The sequence below is a fragment of the Motacilla alba genome, chromosome 2 (assembly GCF_015832195.1).
Source record: "Motacilla alba alba isolate MOTALB_02 chromosome 2, Motacilla_alba_V1.0_pri, whole genome shotgun sequence".
NCBI classification, from domain to species: domain Eukaryota; kingdom Metazoa; phylum Chordata; class Aves; order Passeriformes; family Motacillidae; genus Motacilla; species Motacilla alba.
Window position 1 is genome coordinate 86,626,249 of NC_052017.1, and position 27,790 is coordinate 86,654,038.

A 27,790-nucleotide genomic window follows, 5' to 3' on the forward strand; every position below is an offset into this window, starting at 1 on the left:
TGCTTTCAGCAAAATTTTCTTTATATGGCAATAGATTAGAAAGGCACAGAAGTGTTTGTACTATCAGCTCCTTTAAGAAGATCACACTACAAATGTACAGCAAACATACAGGAGCTTTGTCAGAGTGCAACAGAAGTAGAGCACCACTAGAAATCTGTGCCTTAGCTTGAAAAAGAGCAAAATCTTCCCTGAGGTGCACATGCAGGCTCTGAAACCCTATCTCACTATCACAGGCAAGCATAGTAACTGGGCAAATTATAGAAGTTCTTGCCAAAGGTCTTTTGTGATGACCGGGCAGGGTTGTAAAGACATCTGTAATCAACATATCAATTTGTGGATAGTGCTGCTGATTTTCTTCTTTTCCTCTTCCTAGGAGATATTATTCATGGCATGGTATACAGGTACTGTAACTATAAAGTTAGCCAGAAAATAAAATTAAGTCTACAGGAGAATTAGCATAAAAATCATTATGTGCTTCTGTTATCTTCTGGATGGCTAATTATCATACAATAGCAGACTACAATACAACAAGAAAAGGCATATACCAGAGGTTAGATTTGTGAAATCCAGCTGCAATTTCTATGTTTATCAGAAGGCAGGCAGGAGACAAGGGAATGAAACCCTCATTTCATTTCAGTGCCCAGAAACATTCCTCTGTTCTGAGCTCCTGCTCTGCCCTCTCTCGCTCTTTGGAAGGCTAGAATATGGTCCCAGTCTGCCCAAAGGAAAAAGCTCTCCAGCATTACTTCTCTTTAGAGCTCTCTTCAAACCTAAATGGTTCTGTGATTCACTAACTGGGTCTCTCTAAAGAAAAAATAGCCCTGTGGATTCCAGATCTGCCAGGCAAGCATCTCAGACTTTTCAGAGGGCATCCAACTGGCACACTGCAGGGAGACTGCTCACCTGTGCAGAGCACAGATCCTAGAACTTCCCAACAACCCCAGATGTGAGCAGTTTCTATAGAAAGCTTAGGCTCTGCTGTACCACTCTCCTGGCTAATGTCTCATCTCATCATCAGCGATGGGGGCTGAGGAGGAATGCAAGTCAAGTAAGACTCGCAAAGAGTCCAAACAACCACAGGCTGTGTAAGATCTGCTCCCTCATTCCCTCACATTCTGCTGGCTCTCATCCCACTTGAGGCAACAAAATACTAAATCCCTCAAAGTCTGCAAGATAAGAATCTGAGTCTTAGCTACCTTTAGCCACCTAAATAAGAACAAAAGAACTGGGCTCCTGCTGAACTACTTCGGGGAAAGGAACACCCAGGATGAAGCAGCAGCCCTACAGACATCCAATACACATAAACTCTTTCACACAGACAGAAGCTGCCAGGACTTCTTTTTGAAGTGGAAAAGAGCATCTCTGTTAGCTACAGGTTTCCTTGGGCAAACCAGGAGCAAAGTCCTCATTTTTTCCCCACCAGCAAAACTAATAGACCTAAACATCTTCCAGGTGTAAATGTGACTTTGGAAAAGTGAGTAGAATTAATATTCTGGTTTAACAGACAAAAACCTAACATGCTAAGCAACCGGAGTAGGAAAAGTAGGTAGGAGGACCACAGCAGCACCTTAGGTCAAGTTAACTAAAGCAGACCTAGGTATTGAGACTGAATTGTCCCCAGGGGTAAGCTTCAAGAATCAGCATCTGAGGACAGTACATTAACAGGGCTCAAAACCTGCTTCTGATATAGGCTGCAACACTTAAAGGCAAAATTGCTAAAGACACAGGAATTAGGGCTAACATAAAACACACCACTAGAATTTTTTTAATAATGAAATGTAAGAGATGAGCTCAGGTAAAAATCACCTACTTTTATCAATGATGCAGTTTTGCAAAAGGTTTCTGGTGATGGACCTATTTTCTTAAAAAAACCAGTTTCTTAAATGGAAGACAGCAAATCTGAGGGGTATCTAAACGCTGTTGACTGCTAGATTGGCACTAACCCTCTCCTTTCTCAAATCCCCACCCTGCAAACCATTAGAAAGAAGCAAACATAGAGAATACAGAGGAAAAAAAGGCAGTCTGAAGCTTGACACCGGCTTCAAAGCATGGTGTTTTCTGTATAGAAAACAGATCTAAACCAAATCTGAACTGTGAAAGATGAATTCATCATAGCTGGCTACATATCATCTGCCAAGAGTGTCTACCAGATCAGTGTTTGTTCTGGGCAGGTGAAAGGCCTATTGAGATATCACTGTTTGCACTGCCTACTTGTCTCCTGACAAGGGTGGAGCACTGGAATAAGCAGGTTCCAGCTTGTTGGCACTACAATAAACTGAGAAATACTCATCTTACTCTGGTTCTTTCCAAAAAACTGCAGTTGTGCCTTTCTGAGTTTCGAGTACAGTGTTGTTGCATCATATGGCTCTCTGGGACTAGGATCTAGGATGAAACAGGACCTGAAACATGGCTTCAAGGAGGGGAATGCAAGGATATATAGGCTATATATGTGATGCTACTGGACAAAAAGAATACAATCTCAGTATGCCCGAAGTGTACATCATAAAAAAAATTGATCCATGCAGGTAAAAACACCCAGTAGCAAATTACTATAATTCACTGACATTAGCAGTGGCATACTTTCAGCACAAGTCCCTATTTAAATAAGTACTAAGTTCCCATTTAGTACCAAGACTGATAGTATGTCACCATATCAGCTTGCTTAGAGCCCTTAATTAAGGGGACACACTACAACTTTTCCTTCAGTGTTTTTCTTCCCCCCACCCCTGCCTCCCATCCCCTTCCATCACACCCATAGGGAAAATAAAATCATCCTGCAACAGTTCAGCATCCTTCCTTCCAGTGTCACAGCCTTACATTTTTCAGTATGAATGAACACTGGCCTTATACTCATTTCTAAGGCTCATTTACAATACAGCTGGATCAGTTCTTTCCTAGTTCATTTGCTTTCAATAGGAGCTTCATTCTCAATTCAAATGACAAATCGCTCCAGCAGCCACACATACACATGGCTTCCTCAAGCCTGGCATTTTTTAGGTTTAATGAAGCCTTTTAAATGACTGTTGTTTAAATTACTGTGTGGCAATATATACATGTTAATTACTTTGGAAGACCTGTGTAAAGTAGACTAGCATTCAACTTTAACACATAAATATTGTGGCCAAGGATGTTTTAGCTACTGAATAGAGTTCATACTGTTGGTTAATTTCATCTTTCATGCATTTTTCTGGCAAAAAGCTTCTAATAACATGAACTAAAAGAACATAATCCCTTAAACATCAGGAATAATAGCAACTCTGTTGACCTGAATCTGTTCCCTTCAACTTCCTTTATCTGAAAATTGGCACTCATGCTAAATGGACAACATAAATAACAGCATTTAGTGATTGGTGTTTGCTGGATAAGCTCCTCTACTTTTCCATATTACTCTAGGAGAACTGTGTTTTTTAAGTAATGATCTTTTTCAGATATTGCACCCTACTGAATACTTCTTGCTCGTTTCAGGCTGCCAGAATCCTTAATTTCAGAAGAAAGATGGCACAGTCGTCTCAGTTTCTCAACAAAATAACATCATAATCTGTACTTTATTTTTGCTAGACCTTAAAATTGCACAAAGCGCTTGTAAAACATTTATCACTATAAATGACATTGAGTGCAGGAGGGAGGACACTAGAAGAATTAGAGTACGTTACAGATGTGCCTACATTTGTTACTAGCAAAGTGCATGCACATTCAGTGTTTAGTCAGGAAGCAAGAGCCCTTCTCCATTCTGTGACACTGGCAGACATGTGGAGGTGATGACTGCCAACAAAGAGAGCTTGTGATCTGCAGCAGCTCAAGGTGTGCACATGACTCAGTCCACAACAAAGTCACATTCTTACTGCCTTTGCCCTTCCTCTCAGTTCTACTGCTCTTTCATTCACGTGACCTTTTAAATTAACACAAGGTTCTCAACCTTTACACCACACCTTCCACAGCAGAGGCTTTAGCCTCATTAATTTCCAGAAACCTTATGTTAACCCTAATTTGAAAAACTATGTCAGCATAAAAATTTTGAGGGAAAAAAAATCCAACACTGGAAAATGCAGGCCTGACCTAGTTCAACCTAACTTACACAAAGAAAAGATGCTTCGGCTCTCTACAACAGAACCTCTGTAATAACCAGAAATTATTTGACTACTACTAAAACATAGATGATTATCCTAATGACAACAGACAAGTTTTCCCCTATTCTATCAAAGAATCATTGTCTTCAGAAATGCAAATCTGACTTTACCCACAACCCTTTTCTCTATTCCTCCACTTCTCAAACTAAACAAGTACATCCTCAATACTGGAAGAACAAAGGCAACAGGTATTTTTTTACTTTCTTTATAAACTTATTATTTATCTTCCCAAGTTCAGGTTTGCTCTTACATCAAGATGGCAGTTTTCCCAACACTGCGCCAAGTACTGCTGCCAGTTAAATTTATCTACTGATTTATAAGTTTTTATCACTCACTAGATCTTTGGGTCCCAGAGCTGTACTTTGAGCTTCCTTTGCCCAAAGCAAGTGCAGAGTGAACCAATATACAATTAACATGGGAAGTCAGGCAACAATCATCAAAAATTAATGTGAAGAGCACAACAGCTTCAGGAAGCAAAACCCAAAAATTTTCAAGTGTCATGAGTATGGTTTGTCACCACAGCCCATCCCCAGATGAGTCACATTTACTCAAAACAAAGATCATTAGAGTCACAAAGCATACATAATGAAGTTTTCTTGAACAACCAGGTGCACTTTAGCATTATTAGAGCAAAACCACCAAGTTACTGCATTCTGTGTGCATCAGATCACTGAGGAATGCAGCAGATTCTATTCAAATATACCAAGTGTTCATGCATTCAAAAAACCCAGCCCTTTCTCAACTCCTATTTCTATGCAAGTTAGGAAACACTTTCAATTTATTAAATGTAGGGAAAACCCCATACTTGACAATCTCAGGTTGATTGTTTTTTCCTTAAAAATGTGCAGCAAACTGAAGACACTTTATTTTTGTCAAAACTGTTATGTTAGCATGAAAATTCAGCATGTCAAAAAGAAAAATGATTATGCTGAGTTGCACGGTTTGTTACATTCTTTCTTCCTGTTATGAGCAAATTATGATAAATTACACAGGCTTGCAATAGTTAATGCAATTTCTCCTTTAACACAAAAATATGAGTTCATCATTGTTTAGAAAAATGCACTTTGAATGGATTGCTATAAGCTCTTCAGTTTCTAACTTCTGTATTTTGCCAATAATCTTTTCATGTGTTAATGCTTAACATTCCATTTAACTAAATCCAAATATCACTAAGTTTATAAAAACCAGTTTAGCCCATTTTTTGACTGTTATTTTTACTGAGCTACAAGACATGGTCTTATTCACTACAAGGCCTAAGCAGAACAACTTGTCAAATCTTTTACCACAGGTTAAAGAAATTCTGCCCACTAAAGCAGCAAACTCCAGAACATTATAAAGGTCTCTACTACTTGACTGTCTGAGGAATTCTTCCTTTGCAAAGTCTCCATAAAAGCCAGTTTACAACATTACTCCTCACCTAATCAAAACAAATCAAAACAGTAGTCCTACTTTGCTTATTGCCCAAAATGACATTAGCAGTCTGAGGTTGGGAACATCACTCTCCCACATTGTTCTTATGAGACACTTTTCCAGATCACAGCCATCAAGTACACCTTCCTAAGAAATGAGATTTCTACCATTGGTTTACTTTTTGAAGGAGACAGATTCCTCAAAATCTAGATAAAAGTTAAGACGCACACAGTAAAGATCTCAACACATTCTCATCAAGTACCAAAACCACACTTCATGTCATAGTAAGTTCTAGCCTTGAAACATTTCTAACAAAAGATGAAGTTCGAGACAAAACATCAAGAGAAAAGAGTAGGCTCCTGCAGATGTGAGAAGATAATTACCTCTTGACTAACTCATGACCCACAGCACTCATGCAAGTACACATGCAGTCCACCAGGCTGGAGAACAATATGCTATGAGCCTGGCACACCAGAACAGAGTATTTCAGATTCAGAGAATGAAACCAAGTGCACAGAAACAGCCTGACAAGGACAATCTTTGGGACAGACAGGTTGTTCCCGTTAAAAGCATAGTAACACAAAAATTCAGCTACAGCACCAGCCACATTCATGTATAATTTTTGATACATTGGCCAAGGCAGTTGAATCAGATGGGAAAGGATTATCGTGGTGAAATAGATGCCCTTGGTATCAGCGGCATGAAGTTTGGAGAAAGCTGCAATCATCACCAGGCAGATTCTTAGATATTTACATATCAAAAGAGTAGAAGATCCACATCTTTTAAGTGCTGATCAGGAACACGTGGGAAAAAGAACAAACTAAAGACAACACTAAGAAAACCATTAATCTAGCACTTAAGAGTGAAAATAATTTAACAGAAGTCTGCCAATTTACAAGCACTCACATTTTTACATTGTGACTGGCAAAATTGTAAAGAAAGCATGTTAGAACATTTTAGATGATGCACAACATAAGATTATTGTATTTAAACTTAGCTGGTTTTGGTTTGTTTTACACTGACAGTGAACTAGTAATTTGTGTGTTTAGACAAGTCATAAACTCATATCAGAAAAGAAGTCTAACAGGCAACATGTTCAAAGTCTCAAGTTTGATTCTGATACATTTTTAACAGGCAAATTGGTTCTCTCTCCCTCTCACAATCAGCAGACATGTTTAACAAAAGTCTCAAAGAAATCAGAGGTCTTAACTTAAGAAATTTGAAACTGCCTCCCCAACCTCCCTCTTCCACCTTGTTAATCTAAAGTACTTAGGCTGGGGGAACTTCAAAATAAATTTTATCCAGCAATTTGAAAAGTAAATGACAAATATCTGTTTTTTTCTGTGATTTCAAGTGTGTAACAAGTCACTAATAAATAATTATAATACCTGTAATCTATCTAGATTAGCTGTAGCACAGGCAGATTTGTATTTTAGCAAATTATCAGCTTTGTCTATGCTTTATCACTGCTCTTAACCAAATTCTACACTGCCAGTTTCATGCAAAAAGAGGTGCTTTTCATTTAGGCTTATTGGGTGGTCCACAAGTAAAGCTCATATCTTCTACCCTACCAGGTTATCACAAGACAGTCACCTCTATTCAATAAAAAAATGTCAGAGCAAAAAGAACTTTGTACTGTAACACTGCAATACCTTTAGTCAGCTCCCAGTATTTGTGTAAGGTGAAATTCTGCTTCTAGAACAAAGTCCAGATAAAGAGGCACTACAGCCAAACTTGTTTCCTCAGTCTCACATAGTCAAGGGGCTTCGCATCTACAGAATATGCCTTAAGTATCCAGACTTTAACAATCTAACTTTTCCCTCCGGCAGTGTTTCAGATCCTCTTTCGGCCAGTACAGAACTCAAGCATTTACTCCCAAAATACAATGGCAATAGTTTGCAGGGGTTTCCCAGACAAAAACCTGTACAGAGGAATACCGTGGGTGCAGAAAGAGCAATCCAGAACCATACATACCAAGAAGCCTGACAGGGCAACCTTACTGGAGCTGCTGAATTCAATGGTACTCAACCAAACCCACATACCCCCATGACTCTGCTAGAGATCACCATTCCCTGCACAACACCACACATTTACCTTTATCTCAGTCACTGCAGCTCAGTGTGTCTCATGGTTTAAACTCACAGCTGGTTATCCAGCAGACCCTTCTGTCAGCTTAGCCACAGAGCGAGAAAGCTAAAGGCAACAGCGTCTTAGGCAACCTCCAGTAATCTGTTCTGCAGCAGTTTATCAGAGCCTCAATCTCCTGTCCAGATGGGGATAACAGACATTGTCACCTCACTACCCAGACAGAGTAACACCTCCAAAGATCCTTTGGGAGTATCACAAGAGGAGTAGCAAATACCTAATAATTTTTAAAAATCAGATATTAAATTGGAAACCTTCACCCATGAACACTAAAACCAACACTTGCCAGCTCTGGTAGGCATCATCCTTTAAGTTTCCCAGATCTAAGTTGATCTCCCTCACCCTGAAGCTGCAGCACAACAGCCCAGACCGTAAATGGATGCAGGCACGCATGTACACAAAGAAGCACCAGATGGCCTGGGAACTCTGTTTTCTTTAGCATTTTGAAAACAGGATTTATGCCACAAGCCATCAAAAGAACACAACTACTTAGTCATAAGAAAGAAAATCCTGAAGCAAAACTTTTTTCTGTGGTTTTCCCCTCAAAAAAAAAAAAAAAAGTATGTTTATTCACATGTTTAAAATAGTTGTCATTCTAGTAGAAACCTGTCGTTCTAATGTAACTTGTGTACTTGGAAGTAAAAGCATATTTTCCACTGGAACACTTTCAGCATGATTCAGAGCTATCCATTTGTTCTTTCAAGACAAATAATCTTCCACCTGCTTCTTAAAAAGCATTGATTTAGACCATTCTCTTAAACAACGCTTCCTTCTATAAATGCAGTAATTTAATAGTAAACCTTAAAAGGTTAATTTGGTAAATATAACATGAAGTCAAATTCATCCATAGCCTACTTTCTACTTTCATAGACACTAAATTAAAAATAATTGAGGCATTAGAAATGGAAAGATAAAATTTAATTGACATTTATTCACAATCAAGAATTACTAAATTTGTAGTAGCAAGACCCATTTCTGGAACATCTACAGATAGAGATCCACAATTAAACTCAGACCACTTGAATTTTATGGATCCTTAATAGATTAGGAACCCAGGCCCTGCTCAATGCAGCAATCATTTTTCCTGAATATAGTTTCCTTCCATCTCACCTGCAGCGAGTGTTAAAGGGATAAGGGATGCACTCCATCACAGGATATCCTGATCAAGTAATGACCCTAGGACCACCTCTTCAGTCCTGGTTCTATTTGAAACTTCACTAGTGATGTCTAGACAAAAGGTGACTTTCTCTAAAATTTCTAGTGTCTTTCTAAATTCACTATCAGCTTCGTTATTCTTAGCAACTCTAGCTCCCTGTTAGATTCTGAGAACAAAAACTAGAGACAGCTGGGTCCAGTCAGCAATGGATTAGATAACGGCAGCATAAATTATCATGATCTCAAGAAAATTGTCTCACAAAACAAGTCTAACTTCTTCCCCCATAAAACTACACTGTCATTTGACTACAGCAATAAGAAACCTTAGATGAATTTCTTCAAGATCTCTGACTTGGGACCAGATGAGTTCCTGCAGATCTAGCTCAAGCTGTTGCCACAATTTCTGTCACTGAACAACATGACTGCAGCAACCAAGCACTTATTTCTTCTCCACACTAACCTGTCTTACTTTGGTGGGACAGATCAGAAGCACTCACATGACCAAGCTACGGAACACCAAGCACATGGACCAATCAATTCCTAAAGTGATTACTTAGAGCCTCACAGCCCAGCTCAACAACACAGGCTGTTGCAGAACTTTCACTTTAAAGAGTTTCTGTGCCCTCTGGCTACTGCTTGGACCTTCACTTATGCCATACTTTTAACAAATTTCAGACACTCAATGCTGCAAATGTGCCTTTTTTTTTCACCCCACAATGAAACATCCCTGGGTCTGATCCCTGACCTGGCTTTCTGCACAGCCCCACAAACAGCTGAAAGGGCAGGTGTCTGTCTACAGCACCATGATGGGATGAGAAGCCAAGAACTGTTTGAAATTAAACTGACCAAAAAACACCCATACTCTCAAAACACAGCTGATGAGACTGACAGAAGTAAGCAGAAGCATTCCTAAAATAGATGTGTGTAGTTCACAAGAGGCAGATTTTTTTAAAAAAAATTAATCACGAAGGGAAAGGAGGAAAGCAGCCAGCAAGAAGCACTGTCAGTGCAACCCTGAAGTGTTCTGCTCACAGTCACTCATCAGTTTTCTTTGGGAGGGAACTAATAAAATTACTCCTGCTGAACAAAACTGGCACAGTAGCAGGAGATGATGGGTCTTGTTGGTTGTACATACTGATTTGCAAATCCTGGGGATGCAGAACTTCATCAACACACTGTAGCTGAATTCAGTGAAACCACAAGGCACACAGAGAGGAACGTGAGTTTCACGCACACTCACTAGGTCAAAGACAGTGCCCTGACTTTCAACAGCACTGCAAGAGCCCTGGTATAACAACAGAAAAACAATGGACTGTGACCTCTCAGTGCAACGTTACAGCCAAGAAAACAAACAAGGGAACATTAGGTAAGAAGCAATGCTATTTTATAGAACATTCAGCAAACCATTATAACACAACATTGCTGTGCTCAGCTCAAATGTCTGCACATTAGTAACAAAGTCAGAAAACAAGCTATAAACAATATTTCTGAAAAGCCTGAAAAGCATCTGTAAATAAATTTTTGTTTTATCTACTTAAGACATAGACAAGACTAAGAGGTGGCATGTGTATGAATTTCACATACTTGCATGTGCAGAATATTTTTCCCCATAGTTCTATGACTTTTGTTGCCTGCCTGCTCAAGTTCCAAGACACGGGATAACAGGGACCATAAAAATATCAGATACAATAAAAGACCAATTATTATACTGATAAGTGCAAATGCAACATGAATAAGTAACTGCTTCTCATTAAAGACTCTTGAAAACAGATAAACTAATGAGATCCAAGGAGAGCAATGATGGCAAAAAAGTGACAGCCTTAAAACATATTCTTGGAGGAAGTTCTAGAGACTGATCATGGAAGGGGAACAGATTAAGGGTTCACCATGACCCTTTCTGACCTGAAACAAACCTACAGTTCAGATCCTTTTTATTTACAAGCCATTCATATGACTCTCCAATATAAAGAGTGATAGAAGAAATTATGTCTAGAAGAATAGTCCGTTGACTTCCATTTAACATCATCCTAACAGCCTTAACAAAAGATGTTCAAAGGAGACAAAAATGGGAACCGAGACAGCTGGAACATCTGCTAACCACTAACGTTATGTAAATTTTCTTAGCAAATGCAGTAGCTTGGTCAGAAGTGGTGGTGAAGTAGACAGATATTTTTGGGATGAGTGGGGAATGAAGGCAGTGCTGCTCAGGGGTACTAAAAGCAGGTAACAATAATCAGAGACTTTCTGCATGTATTTCATTCTAATAACTCTCTTTGCAAAATATTTATTTGTAAAAACAAGAAGTTCTGTTAGTATGTGGAAGTTTGCATTCATTTAGTCAAACCTTAAGAACACTGTCTCACTCCCTATTCCAGCACAAAACGAAAATGTGCATCATAAATCCTTGCCACCTCAAACATAAATCCCATTTCTTAATGCCACTAGGAACCAGCAGCCTCACAAAGGCTTTTGAGATACAAAATGCACTTTAAGGAACACTACAAATTCATTTAGATCTAAAACCAAAGCTGCAGGCTTGTCTACAGTGCCATTTCTGCATTTATAACCCATCCTTTAGCAGTAAAACCACCCCAAGTTTATTAGCACTGTGGGTTAAGTCGATGTACAAGACAAAGAGAAGTATACTCCAAAGCATGTATTTTCATTGCAGAACCACAGAGTCATTAAGGTTGGAAAAGACCTCTGAGATCAAGGTCAAAAACTAACCTAACACTGCCAGGTCCACCACTAAAACACGTATCTAAGCATCACACCTACACATTTTTGAACACTTCCTGGGATGGTGATTCCACCACTTTCCCAGGCAGCCCATTACAATGCTTGACAACTCCTTTAGCACAAAGAAATTTTCCCTAACATCAAACCTAAACATCTCCTGGCACAACTTGTGACCATTTCCTCTTGTCCTGTCACTTGTTACCTGGAAGAAGAGACTGACTCCCACCTGTCCACACCCTCCTTTCAGCCAGCTGTGGAGCAGTAAGGTCACCCCTGAATCTCCTAGAACATCAGCCCTACACCCAGCCTCCCACGCCCTCGTCTGCCACTCTGGGAGCTTCCATTACCATCTGTGCAGAGGCAGAGATTACCCAAGTTTGACATTTCACAGAAGATAATTTCCAAGCAAAGAAGACAACAGTCTCAGAAGCAGAGGAAGTGGTCACATTTTGTCCCTCCAGAACTGCACCGAATTCATGTTTTGCTTTCAGAGAGGTTTTTTCAGCACCACAAACTGGAGTTAGACTGCACAGGGTCACTCAACTATCTGCTGTTTCCAGTGAGCACTTTCACATCCATGCACAAGACAACAGAAAGAAAAGAACTTCATCCTCCACCTCACCTGTATCAGCTCTGCAATGCAGACAGATGACTACACTATTTAAGAAACCAGTACAAAAAGTATATGCAGCTCTCTAAGACTCAAAAGGAAAACTGGGGAAAAAGCTTCCTTCCCATATACAGGATTTTGGAGTCTAATCCAAAACTCGTGCAAGGAATGAAGGCAGTGCTGCTCAGAGTGATGCTGTCTGTAGGGAGAGCTCCTCAGGCCTGAGGCTTTTCATGGGATCTGTATTTGCTGGCTCCCACAAGTCATTTAATGCTGCCCCAGTCTTGACAGCCTTATCCTGTTAATGAGGTTAGTGCATATGCATTAAAGGGGAATTCATATTCTTTAGATGTTTTCCTATCTCTCACAACCTAACCAGTTGTTTGCCCTGTAGCTTGCAAGAAACAGCTTTTCCAAACACCTTAATGAAGATTTTGGTATTATGTAAAAGCTCTGTCCGCCTTAAATTAAGAAGTAACTTTTTATTTCAGTAAGCAGTAAGGTGCCTTCCAGAGTGCAAAAGAAACAAGGTTCATTTTGAGGGCTATCCTTCAAGCCAGCACTTGCACTGCAGCTTTCCCACTCTCAACAGCTCCTGAAAGTCACAGCAAGCTCATAGAGAGGTGTCACACAGAGGTTCATCCAACTATTTTCTCTTCCTAGAAAGCTTCCAGCATGCAGCTTACTGAAACAGCTGGGAAAGTTCTTCCCTCCTGGCATTACACAAATGCTGAGAAACTGGCAGCTTTTACAGGGAAAAATCTGCTTTCTGAAACAGACTTTGGACGAACAGTATTTTCTATTTACAAAAGAACATATCTTTCTGCTTTGTTTGACAATTTTTCAAGATTCTGATCGTACTGTAGATGCTGTCAGATGATCTGTTTTGCTCTGTTGAAGGGAGATGAAATTCTTCAAGAAAAACCATTTTATCAGTAGCTAATACAATAACATGTAGGGGGATGAAATATGGTCCACTTTCCTGACCATAACAATGTTGTTAAAGCAAAACGTTTGCTGAAACAGATGAACTTTTTTTTTTTTTTTTACAAAACATGTTTTATAATCAAATCACAGACCAAAATATGCTGGGTGTATAATGTGAAAATACATCAAAATCCAAGCACATGAACTGTAAAATAACAATATCTGCTGGCAAATTTCAATAGCTGCAAACAAAACCCACTTGTTTTTGTTTCACAGCGCTGAATTTTTCTATTCCCACTCCCTTCTGAGAAATGCAGTCATCAACTTAGGCCTATTTTTTTGCTAATATACAGACAAATGCTCCAACTCCTTCCTCATTTTTTCCATCTTTAAAGTAAACATCTTTATTTTCTAAAGCCAGAAATGACACATCAGAAAAGTTTCACTGTAGGACAAATTTTAATGCATATAATGCATCAACATGCTACACAGGGGAAAAAAAAAAACCAAACCAATTATAAGTAATACCAACAAAAGAGGAGATGGCTCAGAGAATTCAAGGCAAAACATGAAGGCAGTGGGTAAATAACTGTTGTATTGCACTGAGGGCAAAAACCAACAAATAACCTCATCTTGTTTACCATTCTAACTTTAGGAATACTGTATAAAATATTTGTTGTTGAGATTATTTCTTCACAGACTGACCTCCCAAAATATTATTATACACCCTTCACGAACAAAACCTCTTTAATTAAAAGAAAAATTCCTCTCCAAGCGCCTACCGTTTTGCAGCAGTTTGAGTTTTGATGCCCCAAAGGGACATCACCGATTTTCACACCTAAAAACAGGGGGGTTGATTTGATAAGTTTTGAAACAGTTCATTGAACAGAGAAAAGCCAAATGTGAAATATCATTCTATGAGAAGAAAGGAATGAAGGCAACAGAGCACACACACAGGCTGATATCAGCTTAAAGGAGAAAGGGAAAAGTGCTGCAGTCAACATTGAATGGCTTCACTGGCTTCTGTAAAAGGAACCAGGGGTCTCTACTGTCTTAGTAAGCAAGTTCCCCCATTAAAAAGAAAGCCCATCAAAATGAACATCTAATTAACTGGAAGTCAAGAACAAAACTCCAGTGTGCTGCTGAGAGCTGCAGGCAGAATTAGTAGTGCCAGAGAGATGCTGGGCACACGTGGAGCCACCCTGCAGCTGGGTATTCCCAGCCCCAGCTCACAGCGTGCCCTTGGCAGATGAGACTCGTGGGCTGACTCAGTCAGTCGGAGCGGGGCTGGAAATGCTCCTCCTCAGGGAAAGGGGACGCCAGCCACAAAGAAGAACATTTTCTGCCACCCTCTCTTCATTGCTGAACAGAGGGGAAAGAAACTAAATCAAACCCAGTGACATGAAACAGCAGGAAGAGGGGGGAAAAGAAATTAAGTCTTTTGCACAACAAAGTTCTGTTGTGACACTTTTAAACCAGCTCAGTCCTCCCCAGAGCTATAGCAGGATGTCTGAATTCACAGCAATTTCCATCGGCATCCAAAGACCAAAAAATGAGAGAAAAGTGGACACTGCTTGCTGGACTTTACACTTGCAGGGTGCTGCCCTTCCTAGCAATACGACCTACTTTGAAGAATACCACCACTCTTCACTTATTTGCTTAATTCAAAGAGATAACAGACTCATCATTCATCATCTCTCAAAGCAAAGCACTCATGGAAGGTTCATTATTCGAGAAGAATTTCTACTCAGTAAGTAGCTTGAATATAAAACCTCCACACTGACGATCAGCATCTCTACTGAATAGTGATCTTTATTGCAGCACAATGATTGCACTGAACACTGGTGTGCTCAGACCTGCTTATGAGAATGGAAGTTCTTGAGTTTGGTCTTTTTACATAAATGTAAGCTCTTAATTTAAAATCATACCATTTTCACAGATCCAGAAACCACTAACCAGGTATGAAAGATATTTGTTTAAATGACAGAAAGCAGCCTTGACCAAATCTGGATAGAAACAAGAGAGAAGGAAAAAATTTCATAGGACTGCTTCTTTTTCAGAAAACTTGGAAAATATTCACTTGCACAGTTAAAGCAGGTAATGTTTGGACCTCACACCATCAAAAGAGATGTGATGCAGTTAGCCTGTTAATATTATTTATCAAAATCAAAGTGAGAATTTGTTCAGAAACAGGGATAATCTTAAAGTTTAACCAAGACAACTGAAATTGTTTCTCATCCAATATATAACCTACAAGACCTCACACAGTGAAATGCACACAATAGGAAACTTTAAACTTAGAAATGGGAAACAGTATCCTTGTTTAGTCTCAGCTGAGGACAAAAAAGAAACCGGTGTTTTCCCAGTCAAGACTGCTAAATTAAAAAAATCCTCTCTACAGAGTCTATGTTTATTTTAGATACATACATAACATACAAATGAAAATAATACGTACAATCAATTACTAGTGCTACAAAGAACTACGGAGGAAAGCATTGTTTTCAAACAGTCAACAAGAATTAATCCTCAAATAAATTCTCCTTCAAAATAATGTTACAGTCTAGAATAATTTAATTACAGGTCACCATCCATAAATGATAACACTGCTTTTCTAGCTGTATATTTGATACCACTACGTTCATATAAAGTGAAGTTCTTCAAAAGAAAGTGCCAACATTCTCTATGTATTTGTGTAGAGTTATTGGTAATATTTATTATTTGTAATATCACAAACATTAAACTGGCTCTTCTATTAGGATTTCCAGTCTCTTATACAAACTGTACCACACATATTAAGATAATGAAATACAGAATAAATTCAATGTGCTTAAAGAAAAAAGGGAAGGGAAAACAAAAAGACAACATTTGGTATTTGTTTGGATAAACTATCTGTGGTTCCATAACAACAAGGAAGGGAAACAATTTGAATATGTACAGATCAAAACCAAACAGCCAACATAAATTAACTCTTAATATTTTTCATGCTTCATAGCAGGAGTCTGAGTCTGTAACTTTAACAAATATTTCAAAATAATCTCATCACAATATAGCTAATGGTCCAGGACACATTTAAATAGATGCATAGAAATAAATGGAAATAGTAAGTCAAATGAAGAGCAGATGGTCACTCTAAACACTTCATTACCCTTCAACCCTTTTATTTCTAATGCAGAAAAAATAAAAGAACATTTTACCATAGTCTGCATTGGAAAACAAGTACCAAAAGCCCCCTGCTTCTTAAGTATTTCAAATACTAACCCAGAAACACTGTACATACTGCTAGCAGCCGTTGAGTTCATCCTTCTAGCAAAAAAGAAACTATTTGTACTTATCCTTCTATTTACTTTGCAAAGAGCCTAAAAAACTCAATGATGTGTATGTTCTCCCTTCTTCTCTCCACCTCCTGTCCACATCATTTGACTTTTAAGGTCCATTTTTGCTGTCCCATGTGAAAGCACACATTTTTAAAGTATGGAGGTTTAACCTTTGAATAAATAATTTCACCAATAACTACCAATGTTTCCCTAATGTCAGCTGTACAGATGTTCACAACAAGCTGTCCTCAACCTGCACCATTTGTGCCCTGGCAGAGGGGGCACTTAGGTAGGTCAAGCTGGCTGAATGAGCTGCCGAGCCAGCCACAGACTCATGGCCACAGCAGGGAAATTGAACTTTCCCTGGGGAAGGAGAAGGACTCAGGAGCCTTTCAAATTCCTGACAACTGCACGAAAATACAGACATTTTCTAAACTAGTAAGAGAGAACAGGACAGAGAACTATGGTTAAGCCTCAAACCAGAAGGAAGCAGACCTCTAATGCTCTTTAAAGAGTGCCTTCCAGAAGAGATCCCTCACAGCTTGTGTAGCTAGCTGCTCCTGAGAAGCAAATAAAACTACTTTTACAGACTGGGAAAACAGAATCAAGTAAAGGAAGACCCATGAAACTTTAATAAATCTGCTCATATAAGAAGAAAATTCATTAGGTATCATGCTAGTAATACAGATGATAACCACACAGAAAAAGTATAGATAATTGCTCAAGGAGAAGATTGCAAATGAAAAGGGAGAGTTGAAATGGTTGGGAATTTAACAACAGAAGACCTGAATTGCAAAATGGACCTAGGCTTGAAGAAGGTGAGACACTAAACAAGGCCTCTCAGAGAAAGTTATATAAAAAAGGTATTTACAGAGGTATTGCAAACAGGAGCACAAGGAAGCACATGAAGACAAAGCATATGCAGAGACGCAGGAGCAGAGATAGCTGTCCCCTTTCTGTTTCAGAAAAGAAACAGATGAACAATAAATCCTGTACTTTATATATAGTTATACTGTTATTCATACAGTCTCTTCAGCTTTTTTCTTCCTGTACATCTTCTGCAATTCAAACAAAACTAGTCCTCTGCTTGGTCTTACACATGTACTGCACTTCCAAATTCTCTTTGTTCCTATTTCTTACCTCATAGGAACTTTTTACTTGCCCAGATGTTCTTTTTCCTCTTCAGGACTAAGAGCCCAAAGCTACAGGCTTGCCACCCAGCACTATAGGCTAGAACAGAACCACTGGAACAAAGCCCCAGAACATATTAGACATACACTTGACAAAAAAGTTTCTGTATTGTCAAACTGTTCTGTAAGTTTCCCTCTTACAGACCCTCTCCCTTCAAATCCATGGTGGTCTTCAAAGCTTCTCCAAGGTTTGCTGTCAGATAGGTAAGCCCAGGGCAAGCATCTTTTATGAAATGCATTTTTGGGCTAATAAATGAGAGCCAAACTGACTTTTCACATGCTTACTCTCCTAAGCATAGCTGTCTTCACTGCTAAAAGGCTTCTGAACAAATGCATACAACAAACTTATCTTCTCCCCATCTCTCCAAACACGTAAGCTCTCCATCAGAGAATTAGTACCAGGTGCTCTTGCTTTTGCATTACACGGCTGCCATTACTGGCTTTCTCCCCCTCCCTGGTTGTCAACTCTTTGCAGCAGCAAAGGATGACTCCTGTCATCCTGTCTATCTGTATTACACTGAAAATTTGTATTGGTTTTCATTATTAACTAATGGAAATCACAAGCAGAATCTCTCTTACATATGCCAAAACAAAACGCTGCTTTTTGTCTCCTTATTCTACTATGTACTCCCTTTCCTACTAGGTTTCTTTTATCTGCTGTAGATTTATTGGGGATGTTTGACAAGCACATCAATGGCCAAAAATTCCCTCCTCTCTCTCAAGAGCCTAACCTCATGCATTTCTGAAGCATGGCTGCAGTCATGTGTGCACACCCCATCTCATTTTTCTCTCTCTGGGGCTGTGCATGTTCCTGATTCTGTATGTGACTGTACTATGAATGCCTTTCACACACCTTCAGTACACACTGCAGCAATGCATCAAGGCATATGGAACAGGGATAACATAATTAAAGGTTATTACCAGCAGACAACACATTGAGTTCCAGATACAGCTGCTTAATCAGAGCTCTAAGGTACTCAAAAGGCATTTCAACATGAACTGAAGAAGCAAAAATATCCAACCTCTTCTACCAACAGAGCCTGATCAGTTTATGAAGGAAATTACTGGTGCTGGTGCTCACAGGAGCTCATGAACGTGAGAGGCCTTTCCCTTTCCAGCGTTGCAAATATGCTTTTAACATTTTCCAGCAGGTACTCTAATTTCATGTTGTTGAAAGGTAACTTCTGCATAAAGAAGGTATATTACCAATTTTATAAGTGATAAAAGCTTTAAAGAATTTATTAAAGAATCCCATTACCCATGTGATGTAATATATCTGTCAGAGGGGAGTGTATGTGTGTGTAACTCCTTAAGTCAGGAAACTCCAGAGCAGGACCTAAATCCAAGTATCTACATCCATATTAGAGCATGTCTCTAGAGGTAATATTCATGAAACATTATTTGGAAGTCATATAAGATATGAAAGAAAGAAAAAATGAGTTGCACTTCTTTCCTGATAATTATAACTTTATCAAGTCAAATACACTAATCAATAAAACTGAGATGACTGCTCGAGAGTTAATTTAACATTTATATTTGATGTAAGCATAGAGGCCAGACAGCAATTTTTGCTATGCTCATGTCACCCCAATAAGAAAAGAATACAACACATAGCAGATCAGAGATTAGAAAACAGTATTGAAGAACATTTACTATTCCTATCCTGAAGTGTTTCCATAGCAGCCAAAACAATTATTAAAACAGATCCACCAAAAGGATGGCAAAGAAATAATATAAAAGCCATTCATCTGAAAATAATTCACAGATTTGAAGAGTTATATTTGAGTTGTTGATTAGTTTAATCCTTAACCATTACATACTTTCTAACACATCACACAAGTCTTTGTAACGGTTCTCACAACAGCAGAGGAATTTATCAGAGCAAGAAGATTTTTAGAAAGAAGTATTTATAACAGACAACATGTTGACTGCTGTGGATTCACATCACAGAAAATGTAAGGTATCTCAGAACTGCTTTGCAGGATGAGGATTTTCATAGTGGAGGAAGCTTACCATTTGCTTCTTCTTTTATCCCACTTAAGACTACAGAAAGCCAAGAACACTCTACACATTCTCCTCCCGCCCTCCCACAATTTATCAGAAAATACCGTTTTCAACGGCATTAAGCAACATTAATTCCTGCTACTCTTGACAGTCCCACTGAATAGCCATCATTCATATCTGCCCTTTAAGCTTTCATAAGATGCACCTAATTAAAAATCAAAGGCTCAGTTTTTAGAAATGTCAGCCATCATGCCTTAGAGTTAAGAAAAAATTGGCTTTTTGGCTTTATCTGAAAGCCATCTATGTATTAACTAGCAGACACCATCACTGCTGCCTAAATGTCAATGCTCTCTCCTTGCATTCTTTCTGTAAGAACACAACATCACCTACAACCAGTTTTTCTTTCATTAAAGTCACGAGTCCTCCAGAAAAACAGAGGCAGGATTGTTTTGGCAACAGTGAGCAAGTGGCCTTCCATCTACCTACAATCAAGTTGCAAACTCTGACCAGCTAATAGCCTCCAGTGTAAGTGAGAGTGGAACACAAAAGATACTGAACAGGTTCCCAATGGTAAAAAGAAATACACAGACAGCTATGTGTGAGGGAGGAGGGATGGTTTTTAATGGAAGCATTTTTCTCCCTGCATCAGTTCTCATCACTGGAATTCAGATGTGCAGACACGTGGTGGTCAGGTCAAGAAGAAGTAATGACACCATTTATGTTCCCCTTCCCATGGGAAATCACCCCACAGCAACAGAACTGGTCAACTGCCACTCACTCCTGTATAACAGGACCAACCTTAATAGCGTCTCATATTCAATACAGGGCCCTGAGGAGCTCGTGGGTTGAAAAAGCCATCCAGTGCATTATTCTGTTTAGAAAGAATACTTTTAAAGTACATGACTCTTGCCTTAAGAGTGCAGAAAGAAAGCCAGCATCATTAAGCAATCCTTGAAATTTCATGCAAGAAGCTGAGTATAGAAACCATTATCCAGAGGTATCTGCAGTGCTCAGAATAATCTTGTGTTGACATTTGTGTGGGGGCAGCTGGGTACGAAACAAGTTTGTGAAAGCCAGAGAACACCTACAAATGAAAGAGTACACAGCACGTAGAAGGGCAGGCTTGCAGATGGGGTAGTCCAAGGGCAGAGCACATGCAGTAAAAAGAATAAAGTGCAAATGCTCCAGTAGAAAGAGGGTGTGGAAGCACCGATAAAGAAGGAAGATGACTCTAGTTCACTACTGCTATACAGTCTAGAGAAGAAGGGGCTACAGAAGAACTTGGAGATCAGGATGGATCTCTGCTTCTGTTACCACCATAAACTAACAAGAGCTTACAAGACATGCACTTTCTGATACAGACACTATCACACAAATTATAACATTAACCACAAACCACTTACTGATGTAGGATTTGTTTTTCCAACAGTCCCCACCTATAAGAAAACACTGCGGCAGAACACAATACATTTATTTGGACAAAAGTTTCAGGGTTTCAGTTTTATTGGAATATTAAAAAATTGAAACAATAACTAAAAAGAAAAGAACTTAGAACCTTTTTTCTGTGTATATAGTTTAATTTTCCTCCAGTCATGTCTTTTCTGTCATTCCTCCACACAAGCAAATAAACCTCATAGTCTTTGAAATCCAATAAACCTTTCAATTACTTCTAAACAAAGTCTTAGAGAGAGCTTAAAAAGTTGTAATTTCAAGAGTATGGTGTTCTAATACCAACAAGTTCGTTTCTCAACTAGAAAGGCAAGAGTGGAACAATGTCAGCATGAAGAGCACATTTTATAGATGCCAGTATCTCTTGAAATAAGTGCTTGCAAACACAATCAGCAGCACAGTGAAATCCTCTGCAATCATTTCTGTACTTGACTTCATGAGTAAGCTGCTCATTGGTGATGAAGCCCACACTCTCTCCTTTTGATAAAATTTGAGCTAAAATGAAAGAAAGCACAATACACTTTTTTTTTAAGAGATGCTACTCAATTCATTCAGCTTAACTAGTCCCATACCTCAGCTTCTGAATATTAAAGTTCTGTTTCACGCCCTATTCCCATGAAATCTAGACCTGCAAAGCTCAGAGAAACTTTACTGATCAACTTCTATAAACGGTGCAATGCCTTTTTCAGTTTTTCTAACTCTCAGCGTGGGTGTCACTTTCTGTTAAAGAAAGGAAAAAAACATGAGGAACAGATATGTAATTCAACAGAACAGTTTCTACGCCTCAAAACACTGACAGCTTTTACATGCTCCAAAGTCCTACATCACTTTAGGGATTTGGGTGAAAAAAAAATGCCAACTTCTTACTCTCTCTTTGGACAGCTGAGCGACAACCAGCACACGTGCAGCTCACATTGTGAGAGCACTGGCAAGTCTAAACTTCATCTGCAGGTCAGTTCAAGGAAGAATGCTCTACAGCTTCTTTACTGGGCCAAGCAGATATGTCTATATGTTTTCAGCACTCAAGGACTATGAGTGTCATTACATCACTTTCTGATCCTACAAATCCTCAGACCATCTTAAACGGGCTCGACAGCAAAATCTGACCTTTGACAAATCAGAGTATAACCTTAAACAAAATATTTACCAAGCTTATTGACACAGACCTCTATAAGTAAACCCTTAGCACACTGATCACTGATAACAATCATCAGTTCTACTTTGTAAAAGATTTGTGCTGAGATGCAAGAGGAGTTCAGCAAGTTGAGAAGGAGATGTGAGGAGAGGAAATATATTAGCATTTCAAATATCTAGAAATGTGCAATGTAGTCTGTAGGCAAGGGAGACCTGATAATGCTGCAGCAAGTATCTCTAGGTGGCTCCGTTCACATACTTCACTTGTAAGAGTCTTACTCAATCTCTTCTGTTTCTTTCAAGCAGAAACAATAGGGTTGCCAAATTCCATGTTTTACTGAAATTATGCCAATATATACAGATGACAGCTAATATGAAAGGCACCTAACAAGAGTCTAAAGGTACTCTGAGAAAACCCTCTTTTTTATATTGCTGGAGATTAAAGCAGTGCACAATTTCTCAGGCTGTTACACTCACTAAGTTCTCACACCTGTTTTTGGAGACCAAGCTTAATGGCTGGTGACTATTTAGGTTGAAATGGAAAGAAGATTAAATGCTTTTCAAACATAGTAAACTTCCATACTATTTTATGGGAAACTTGGTTTTCAAGAGGGAGGGAAAAGGTCAGCAAAAAAGGATGGGTGGTGAGTACTTAGCAGCTGTAAGGAATGAAAAAACCAAAACTGCAAATTACCAATACACACCGTGCAGCCGCATTTAAGAGAGAAAAAAAAAAGCCACGCAACGGAGATGCTGAAACACCTACAAACACGGCCCAACCTCAGCGAGCAGGCACAAACAACACACGCACAGCCCCGCAGGCCAGCACCGTCCCTTCCTCATTCCTCCTGCACAGCGGCGGGAGGGGAGAAAGTTCAGCGCCGGCACCGTCCCCGCACCCGCGGGCCGGCTCGGGCTGCACCCCGGAGCCGCCCGGGCTCGCCCCTGATCCCGACCCCGCACCCGGGCGCCACGGGATGGGGAGAGCGCCTCGGGCATCCCGGAGGGCCCTTCGGCCGGGCCCGGCAGCGGGGACGCTGGGAAACAAGACCTAAGGAGAAGAAGGAGGCGGCGACCCGCCGGAGACCCCACCGCGGCGGGGGCGCGCCTCGCTCTCCCCGCGGCGCCACAGGTGCTGCGGGGCTGCAAGCCGCACGGCAGCGGGGCCAAAGGCTCCGCTGCCCCGCAGAGGCTCCATTCTCCCCCGCCTGGCACACCGGGATGCCCCCCCGAGCCGGCGGTGCCGTCGGGCGGGCTCAGCGGGCAGCCCCCCCGCACCAGCCGGGGAAAGGCACAGGTAGCGCCCGCACCGCGGGGACGGCCCCTCCCGGCGGGAGAGGCGCCGCGGAAAGCAGCGCTGCAAGGGGCTGTTTTCGGCTGCGCAGGGGAGGAGGAGAGCGGGTGCCCACCTCCCCGCTGGCTCCGCGGAGAGGGAAGAAGGGCGCAGACGGCTCCCGCCGGCAGGACGGGGGCGGGCGGCGGTCATGGCGGGGAGGCGCGCCGCGCACCTGGCAGCAGGTGCATGCAGGCGGAGACGGCGGCGAGGGCGCCCGCGGAGGGAAGGACGAAACTAGCGAGGCTTTCCCGGAGAACGGCGCCTGTTGTGCGGCCGGGAGGGGGGGCACTCGCAGGTGCCTGTCGCCAGGGAGGGGGGGACGATGCGGAGGAGGGGAGAGGGTAGCTGCAGGCGCCGTTTTGCAGGCGGCGGAGGTAAGCGCACACTACTCACCGGCAGCTCCACGTTGACTTCGGTCCCGTCCAGGAGAAGGACGCGGCACTGCAGCACCGGCTTGCTGCCGCCGGCCGCCGGGATGTGGACGGGCGCTCCGGCGCTGTGCACGACCCCTCCGGGGAGCGGCGAGGAGGGGAAGGCTCCCGAGCCGACGGCGGCGGCGGCCGCTCCTCGCAGCCCCCCGTCCCGCTCGTCCCCCTCGCCGCCGAGCCCACCTCGCCCGGCTCCGCGCCCGGCTCCTCGCCCGTAGCGCTGCATCGACCGCCGGCCAAAGGTCCTGCGCAGGAACCGCAGCATCCTGGGGGCGCCCTGCCCGGCCGCTCACACCCCCGAGCCCGCAGCTCCGCGCCCGGCCCCGCGGCGCCTCCCAGAGCAACGCAGCAGCGCCGCCCGCCGGGAGCCAGCCCGCGCCGGGCGCCGGCCGCACCGCCCCGCCGCCCGCTCCGCCCTCTGCAGCGCCGCCCGGCAGCGGCACGGCGGGGCGGGGCGGGACGCGGCCCCTCCCGCCGCCGCGCACCGGGGTGTGCGGCGGGCGCGGCGGGCAGGGGGAGCTGCTGAGGCGGGCGGCCACCTGCGGGGGAGGCCGGGGCGAGCGCCCCGCAGCTCGGCTGGGCAGGAGCCGAGCCGCGCCGCGCTGCTCCTCTCCTCTCCTTTCCTCCAGAAACAGCCCCGGCTCCGCGGGCGCTGGGGCGGTGTCTGCGCGACGGCAGCTCCTCGCCACCGCCCCCGGGCCGGGGAGGCGAGAGAAGCGGCGGGGGCGCGGAGAATCTTTCCCCGGCCGGGCTTGCCGGGCGGCCCCTGCTGCGCGCCGAGCTCTGCGCGCTGCCCCCGCCCCGCGTCCCTCCCGCGCCCGTCTGCCGCTTCCGCCCCTTCGGACGGGCGGGAGAGGGGACGGGGGAAGTTATTTGGAAATAAAAAAAGGCAAGGGGGGGGATGGAGAACTGGGCGCAGGCAGAAGGACGGATCTCGCCTGTGTTGGAGGTGGCCGAAGCGGCGGATCCCACCTGGAGGAGGAGGAGGAGGAGGGCATCGCACCGCCTCTCCTGCCGCCTACATCCCCCGTGCACAGACACGTCTGCCCGGTGCGTGGGAATGCCCCCGCATTTGCCTTTGCGATCAGCGCGGTCTGGTGGTTTATGGAAACCGCTGTGAGAACTTGGCCCCGTGGAAAAACCAGACCCTCCCGACCGTGCTGGGGTTTTACTCCCTTTCGCTTGTCTTAGGAGTACGGGTTTGTTTATCTGTCACAGCAAATCCATAGGTACAAACACTCTCACGGTCGCTCTGCCAAAAAGTTAAGTATTTATGTATTCTGGCTCGGGTGGGAGCGTTTTTGCTGAATTGCTACGTATAAAGTACTGGACGTGAATTATGTCTTGCAGAAACAATCAGTGAGGCTAATTCTGTTACCCTGTGGTCAGACGTGATCTGAAGAGCTTTGAACTGGAATAATTTGCTGCTTCTAAAGTGTGGGTTTGGGGATTTTTTTCTGCTGTGAATTTATTTCTCTGCACTTCACTTCCAGGCCCATTTACACAAGCATTGTCCTATTAGGTATTCAGAAAGCCTGCCAAAATGTCTCAGCTTGTCATTTTTTATTGAGACTTGATAGTATTAGGTAACTGCCTGCTGCTTCTGCATCCTTTTCCATGTTCCTTCAATGCCCTGGATCAGGTCTTGAAGCGTCTCATCAGCCAAGACCGTCACTAAACTGCATGATCTTTGGCAGAGATCTACCTGCAGCCCTTCTGCACTTTATGGCTGCATAAAAGAGCTTTTATAGAAACAGAGTGGAAAGGTGCTAATCCCTGCCTGCTAACGTTCACAATCAAAAGTAGGCACTTAATACAGATTATGGGGTTTTTCTCCATTTTTTTCCTTGAATTAGGAGCAGAATTTCAATTTTCTTTCAGATCCTGCATGGTACAGCATACCTTGGGGTTCTTTCACTGCTTTGAACACTGTGAAGATATCCCAGTCCCAGAAAGCTCGTTTGCATACCACAAGCAGCACAAATTAGCTTAAGAGTTGGAAATTCAGCAGAAATACTCTTGTCTCTTGAGGGAGCTACAGCAATTCTGGTGCAAAGGAGAGTGGGGTGGAAGAGAGGTCTTGCATCACTTGGGACTGGACTGACAGAAAACAGAGGAAATCTTTTGCTGTGCTAAAAATCTTCTTTACTCTGAAGCTGTGAGTCTTCAGCCCTTTGTCTCTTTCAAGTTCTGTCGTGGAAACAGGAGTCTGGTATTTTAAAATGCATCAACGTGGGCTTGCTTGACTTACATTAGCAGCACACCTGATACAGGCCAATGGCCATACCCCAGAGGCAGTCCTGCATTTACAGAGCTGCCACAGGGATGCTGAGGCTCATGTTAAGAAGTACAAGGTAGTGCTCACAGTAAAGCATCTTTTAGAAGGAGCTGGTGGTGGGAGGAAATAAAGCTGGTTCCTTAGTACCCAGCCTCTCTTGGAGTAAAACAATTCCACCGTTATTTTGTCTCATGTTACCAGCAGAGCTATCTTTAGCTGTGAAACAAAAACCTTGAGCAACAGTGGTAGTGAGGATGCCTTGAGAAGTATTTAAACTAGCATTTATATTCAGATTTCTGCATAAATGTTTCACCCATCTATATCCTCTCTCCATTTTCGGAGGGACAGATCCTGAAGGGGTTTGGTTTGCTGTCACCTGTCCTGCAGTCCCTCCTCAGAGTTCCTGGTACTAGCTTGCTTTCCAATGAGAGACACAAGCTGAAAGTGCCATGGTCCTCACCTTTACTGTAGTTAAGGCCATTGCCTTTAAATGTTTATCAAAATAGCCTTCCACTGCAACATCAACCTCCCACAGAGTACTCCAGTCTCTGCTGGAAGCCATGATTTGATTGCTGCCACAGGAAAGGTGGTGACCTAGGCAAACCATTTTTCCTAACCCATATTGAAGTTCTGGTAGCAATCCCTGCAAATAACCAGTCTTACCCAGTGCCTAGCCATGGTGCTGAGCAGTGTGTAAATGGGAGAGCATTCACCAAAATCCTTCCTGACACTGGTGTAGCAGCAGCAAGATGGGGAATCTCTAACCATTGAAGCCCCTGTTGCTGCTTGTAGCTAAATAACTACATAAAAGTTTGATAGATAACAATAATAACTACAATAAAATTTGACTTCATTCTTGCTCTTTCATTCAGCGTTTTGGTTTTGTTCAAATCTTGTCTGGAAGCTTTTGGAAAGCTTGGAAATAGAGGCAACCATGTCATGGGGATGGGGGAGCAAAGCCATCGACAGTTCTGTGAAGAGACTTCTCCTGCACAGGGCATGCATGTGCTGCCTGGACATCAGAGACCTCTTTCTTGTTTTACTTTCTGTCACTGCAATCACATTTATGGATTTTTCCTGGCCTGCCAGCCTTTTCACTCTATGCAAAGGAGTGTTCTAAATTTAATTTACATGCAGCTAGAGTTTCTTTTTCTGCATTTTTGGAAAAATGTTATCTTTACTGAGTAACTTAAACAGGCTTATATTTTGCAAGGTTCTGCCAGGGTATGTTTTGTTACAGTCATTACTTGGAGGAAACTTACATACGCAGATTCAAAGAGCAAGTATTGGTGCAAACCCAAATGTCTATGTTAATAAAACCAGGGGGAGGAAAAGAAACTTGAGAAGTTATGACATAAATTCACTCAAGCTTTTGGATATTAATTTTCTGGGGCTGTTTCTCTAAACACATAAATTAAATTTTTAATAAAAAATTTCATTAAAGGAGATACTTTTCAGCATTAGCACTCATTCCATTACAACATTCATGCAGCAGCTGGCAGTTCTATCTGTTTATTTTCCCCAAAAGCATGTCAGTTATATGA

At 42.1% G+C, this 27,790-nt stretch overlaps 1 protein-coding gene across 4 annotated transcripts in view; it reads right to left on the reverse strand.

Annotated features, from left to right (window-relative positions):
• EPB41L4B (erythrocyte membrane protein band 4.1 like 4B) overlaps positions 1-24,374 on the reverse strand; it is a 168,554-nt gene extending 144,180 nt beyond the window's left edge. For all 4 annotated transcript variants that reach the window (XM_038163979.1, XM_038163991.1, XM_038163969.1 and 1 more), the window contains exon 1: positions 23,934-24,374. In XM_038163979.1, coding sequence (XP_038019907.1) covers positions 23,934-24,233 — 300 coding nt within the window. In that variant the 5' untranslated portion in view covers positions 24,234-24,374. The remainder of the gene's footprint in view (positions 1-23,933) is intronic.
• Between the last annotated feature and the right edge of the window lie 3,416 nt (positions 24,375-27,790).